Raw genomic sequence first — 6,021 nt, forward strand, 5'->3', positions numbered from 1 at the left:
CCCCCCCCTCCCCCTTACACCACCCAGACATGTCGCCACTTGTGTTGCAGGTGCTGGTGGAGCTGCCGGGGAACGGCTGGGGCGGCATGCGGCTCATGTACGCCGCCGTGGCGCGCGCCAAGTCGTGGGATGGCTTGGCGTTCTGGGGTGGAGTGGTGCCGCGGGTCCTCCACGAAGAGTATTGAAGAAGAACGTGTTTTGATTGATGTTGCGATTGCATGATTATTGTCCTACTCTGAGATAAATAAGAAACCAGAGTTTATGTTCGTTTTCTCACATGGTTCCCCAATCCCGGTTTTCCAATAAACTGTTGCTACCCTGCACCGCGCCGTCATGTGTCGCTCTTCCCCTTGATCCCAGCATGATCTACGGTGTCTCGCCACACACTCTGACGGGATCGACGACGCCCCGCGAAGGCTTTACGTCGCTTTGCGTCACGTTGCCGAGGTTTAGCATTCCCTGGGTATCGAGAGCGCTGATAGTGGTGAGCAAGGACCTCCCCTCGTGCAGGACGGGCCAGGTGCACGCCGCATTCGGCCGGCAGCCCCGTGCGGAGCAGTAGTGCGGAGCACCAGGACGCACCCGGGACGCACGCGACAGGACACCGACGGGACTAGAGGTGAGAAGCGGGCCGCGGGCCCGCGCGCGGCCAAGGGAAAGGGCGGAGGTCATCGTGATCCTGGAGAGTCAACTTGATTTAGCCCGGTGGTCGCCGAGTAGTGTGCAGGTCAGGTCTTTGGGAAAGTTGTTGGACCACGAAAAAATTGAGAAAACTCCGAAATGGTTTCCTGACTTTGGGTCCTTGAGAGAAGTGTTTACGTATTGGAGTCCTTGAGAGCAGTGTGTAATTGAAGTCGCCAGTAATTTACATCTGTTGCCACTTATTGGCCGCTCCCCTTAACGCCCCTCCCTCTGTCCTCTGACGGTACAGTCACGGCCATTGTCTGTGTGCAATAATTATCAGTCGAGTACTTTGCACTGATTGGAAATCAGGGTGATCCGATTCAATCGACGTCATCAGCGGGGGACGCGTCCATTTTTTCAATCAAAATTGACAGTTTAGTCCACCTGCGCTGTTGTTGTTGTTGCCACTGGCTCCCTCGAGTCCGCACTCCAAGTCCAGCGCACACGTGCGCCCAGCAGGAAAACGTGAGCATGAGCATGCCGTCGATTAGTACAGGTCAACTAACATAAGTGTGGCTCTGATTTATCTGCAAGATTTTTTTTTTAACCACTTCATTCAACGATGGGTGACGCTAAGCCTCGGGCTAATCGCTGGCCATGAGTAAAAGAGCAGTTGAACAAAAGAACGTGTTCCAAAGGTCACAGCCTCAATATGACATATATGACAATGTAAGGCACGGCTGACGTGTGACTGGTTAATCCCAGTGTAATTGATATGTCTCGACGGGGACGGTGGGTGTAGTGGGTGGTGTATCAGCCGCCGTCAGCCGCACGTCAGCACACTCCTCCTGTTGCAGCCATGGTGCCACCTCTGATGGCTCGTCCCTGCCTCCTGGTGCTGGCCCTGGGGTTGCTGCTGGCGGCCGCCTCACCGCTGCCGGCGCCACGACGCGACCTCCCCGTCGAGGCCGGCAGCCGCCAGGCCTCGTTCGGCAGGAGCGGCACCGTGGGCATGGCCGCCCCGGTGCTCCCCCGGACCCGCGGGCCGGCGCGCCGGCAACAGGCCGCCGAGAGGACCGCGCCAGGCCCGGCCACGGCCACGGCCGACCCTGCGGACACCAACCCCTACCGGCTACCGCTGAACCTGCGACCCACCACCTATAACGTGCGTACTCACTAGTCCCGTGACCAAGGGGTAATTCACATTAAATTCAAGCCTCAAGCGTAACTCCAATTTTTTCTTAATTTTTTCTGGCTGTTAAAAGAGATTTTTACCTTTCTTTCTGTTTGTAGTTTGATTGTTAAAATTGATTAATCTCGAATTTTTCACAATTTTTTCCGGGTTTTTTTCCTGAATTTTTAGAAGGTGTAGTACACTGATTTGTTTTGAATGGAATTTCCCTCGCCGCACTGCCTGGCCTGCTCAAGCATTGGGCTCCAGCGATCTTTCAGGAGCAATAACGAACGTTTGGCATTGCTTCGGCAGATTATCCTGACCCCCAAGCTGTCGGGAGACTTCACGTTTACCGGCCAGGCACAGATATTCTTCAACGCGCTCGAGTCCACGGATAAGATCGTCCTGCACGCCAAGGACCTGGACCTGGGCGACGCTTTCGAAAACATCAACTTGAATATCATGGACGACGAGGGTGATCCGATATCCTTCTGCAACATCAAGTCGATGGAGATCAACAAAACAACGGAGATCGTCACCCTCGTCGCGGAGAAGACGCTGGAGGCGGGCTCGCGGTTCTCCATCGAGTTTATGGCCTTCACGGGCAAACTGAACGATGACTTGGACGGCTTTTACCGCTCCTCCTACGTAGACAGCGCGACCGGCGAGAAGAGGTGAGCAATCGGAAATCGTGGTATCCTGACATTATCCCGTAGTGTTTCCGAGCCATTATGCTCATCCCTGCCATCGGCCACCAGGTGGCTCGCCACCACGCAGTTCGAGCCCACGGGCGCCCGGCGCGCCTTCCCCTGCTGGGACGAGCCCAGCTTCAAGGCGCGCTTCAACATCATGATCAACCGCGACCCCAAGCTCACCGCCCTCTCCAATATGCCGCTCACCAAGTCCGGACCCAGGTGAGGAGCGTGAGGAGCGTGGCTTAGCGGTATGTGAGGCACAGGCCTGCGCGCGTGTCTGACGGAAGGGGCCGTCCTCTGTTCTGAGCAGTGAGTTCGAGCCGGGCTACGTCATGGACACGTTCGACACCACCCTGCCCATGTCGACGTACCTGGTGGCGTTCATCGTGTCCGACTTCAGCAGCGTGACCAACGCCGAGAAGAACTTCACGACCTGGTCGCGCAAGGACATCCTGGCCGGCAGCGACCTGAGCCAGGACGTGGGCCCCAAGGCCCTCAAGCTGCTGGCCGAGTTCAACGGCGTGCCCTACTCGCTCACCAAGATGGACCAGGCCGCCATCCCGGACTTCGCGGCCGGCGCCATGGAGAACTGGGGGCTGGTCACGTACAAGTGAGTGGTGCTTTGGGCGCCGTCACTGCCACCGCCATGTCGCCGTCGCCGTGCTGACTAACCTGTCCGCCGTCCCGCAGGGAGTCGTACCTCATCGAGTCGGCCTCCTCGACCGTGCAGCAGGTGGAGAGGATCGCCACCGCCATCTGCCACGAGTTCGGCCACCAGTGGACAGGTGACCTGGTCACCCTGGACTGGTGGGAGCACACGTGGCTCAACGAGGGCTTCGCGTCGTTCTACGAGAACTTCATCTGCGCCGAGATCCACCCCGAGTGGAACCTGGAGGACAAGATGCTGCCCGCCTTCCTGCACGAGGCCATGGAGAGTGACGTGCGGCCCGACCAGGTCGCCATGAGCGCGCCCGTCGAACGCAACGACCAGATCGAGGACCGCTTCGGCGTCATCTCGTACGAAAAGGGTACGTAAGTTGTAGCGGTTGTCGTGCAGTGCTCGTGCCGTTCTGTCCGGGGCAGCTTGAGGACAAACTCTTTGACCGCAGGTGGCTCTGTGCTGCGCATGTTCTACCACGTCATCACCCCGGAAGTGTTCAAGAAGGGCATGCAGCGGTATCTCTCTATCAAGTGCGTTGGTGCCGCCCCTTCCGCGTTCTGCAGCTACAACTTCCTCGTCGATAAAACCGGACTGAACTATACTTTAACTCTTGGCCCACAGCATGTTCAAGAACACGAAGCCGGAACATTTCTTCAAGGCAATGGACTTCGTAATCCAACAGTCCGGCCTCCATCAAATCCCGAAAGGCGTCAGCTTCGGGGACGTCGCCTCGACGTGGACGGAGCAGCCCGGCTTCCCCGTCCTCAACGCCATCCGCGACTACGCCGCAGGCACGGTGTCCTTCACGCAGCAGCGCTTCCTGTACTCCGCTCCCAGATCAGACGACGCAAACGACGTGAGCCAGGAGTACTACATCCCCCTTGTGGTCACCTCCCAGGCCAAGAAGGACTTCAAGAGCGGCGTGCCTGAGGGCTGGTTGGACCCCGGCGTTTCCAGCTCCGAGCTTCCGACGAACGCGGCCGAGAATCAGTGGGTGATCGTTAACCCTGAGCAGACCGGTAAGCAGTGCCCCCAGGTGGCCGCAGCACCCTCTTCGTCCGCACACCCCTGAGTGGTCCTGAGCCCCTGAGATAAACACGCGGCTTCTTCTAGGCTACTTCCGCGTCAACTACGACGAGCAGAACTGGCGCCTACTGGCCGCGGCGCTGGCCGCGAGCCGGTCCGACTTCCCGCCGGCGACGCGCGCGCAGCTCCTCAACGACGCCACCGCGCTGGCCCACGCCGGCCAGCTGGACTACTCGCTCGCCCTGTCCATCTTCGAGGCCTTCAAGGGAGAGCGCGACGTCGCCCCCTGGCAGACGGCCATCGCCGCGTACCAGTACCTGTACTTCAGGCTGGGCACGACTGACGCATTCGCCGGCCTCCAGGTGCGCGCGGGTACAGGCCAGGCGGGGCCGGGGTGAACACCTCGATGAACACCTAGGGACGTGAACACCCCGGTGAACACCTCGATGAACACCTAGGGACGTGAACACCCCGGTGAACACCTCGGTGAACACCTCGGTGAACACCCTGGTGAACACACCCTGACGCGTCCCTCTCCACCGCAGAGCATGCTGCAGCGCATCACCCAGGACGCGTACGCGGAGGTGGGCTACACGGCGCAGGCCTCAGACCAGCACGAGACGAAGTTCCTCCGCCTCCTCATGACGAGCTACGCCTGCCACGCGGACAACGCCCACTGCCTCGCCGACGCCGCCGACGCCCTCAAGACCTGGCTCGTGGACCCCGTCAACAGAAAGTGAGATAACACGCCACGCATCCACGTGTTGCTCGTTTTCCCGAGTAGCGCGCTTTTTTTTCACGGTCTCCTCGTGGTGATTAGAACGCAACCGACCTTGAATAAGGACCACGGGGGCTTTACCCCGATCATGTTGTCTGTTAATTAATTCTAGAGACGGACAACTTTAGGTGGCAAAACTGCGGCAAATAAATTCTGGAAGTAAGCGTTGCAGTCAATAGTCAATGACGAAATCATAACTTTTTAATGATATCACCAACTCTAGGCTGCAGTCCGACACCAGGGCGACGACCCTCTGCTACGGTGTCCGTGGCTCCGATAAAGACACCTTCGAGGCCGTGAGGAAGCTGTGGCAGGCGGCCACGCCAGCCGACCGCTCTCAGTATATCTCGGCCCTCGGCTGCTCCAAGGACCCCGCGCTTCTCACGAGGTGAGTGGGGCCCTGCTCCCTGCATCAAGTGCTACGCGCTTTCTCCCCCCCCCCTCCTCCCTCACTCAGCGGCTCTATTTCCCGTTTTCAGCCTTCTCTCGGACGCCATAACCGACAAGTACACCTTTGACGATGGCGTAGACATCTTTAACAACCTCTTCAACCGCCTCGAGAATCACAAGGTGTTCGTGGACTTCATGAAGGCCAACGCGGATGCGGTTGCCAAGAAGTAAGCGCCATCTCGTTACTCTTCGACACGATTTTCCAGATTCAAAAAGAATAATTCGGATTGTTTTCCAGGTTTAATAACGACTTTGACGTGCAAGTCATTAGTGAACTGATCAAGGACATCAGGTCAAGGGAGGAGATTTGCGAGGTAGAATTGGTTTGATTGCTTCAAAAGTTCTCTACAAATTGAATTGTGTCATGTTGGAGAGCTGATATTGTTACTTTCTGTCCTCAGTACCGCGTGTGGGTCGAGGCGAAGTACATGAATGACGTCGCCAAGTGGAGGACATTAAACGCGGCCTTCGATGCGGCCGAGAGAGAACTAAACTCCTGGTACGACAAGTTCTACCCCACCGTGTCCGCTTGGCTTGCAACCGATACCCCCACCGACTCCACCTCCTCCACCCCCGTAAACCCCACTAACCCCACCAGCCCCAACTCCACCCC

General features: G+C 58.0%; 1 protein-coding gene across 1 annotated transcript; it reads left to right on the plus strand.

Annotated features, from left to right (window-relative positions):
* Positions 1 to 454: 454 nt before the first annotated feature.
* On the plus strand, positions 455 to 6,021 carry LOC113218110 (aminopeptidase N-like; the record flags this gene model as incomplete). The annotated part of the gene is given in 14 exon segments (XM_026438313.2): positions 455 to 619; positions 1,482 to 1,789; positions 2,111 to 2,472; positions 2,557 to 2,712; positions 2,804 to 3,103; positions 3,184 to 3,521; positions 3,603 to 3,684; positions 3,776 to 4,173; positions 4,268 to 4,542; positions 4,726 to 4,916; positions 5,182 to 5,346; positions 5,438 to 5,575; positions 5,647 to 5,722; positions 5,810 to 6,021. Coding segments are annotated over 13 exon segments (2,999 nt in total), but the record flags the coding sequence as incomplete, so codon positions are not given.

The sequence above is a fragment of the Frankliniella occidentalis genome, unplaced genomic scaffold (assembly GCF_000697945.3).
Source record: "Frankliniella occidentalis isolate FOCC.00 unplaced genomic scaffold, Focc_3.1 Scaffold2340, whole genome shotgun sequence".
Taxonomy (NCBI): domain Eukaryota; kingdom Metazoa; phylum Arthropoda; class Insecta; order Thysanoptera; family Thripidae; genus Frankliniella; species Frankliniella occidentalis.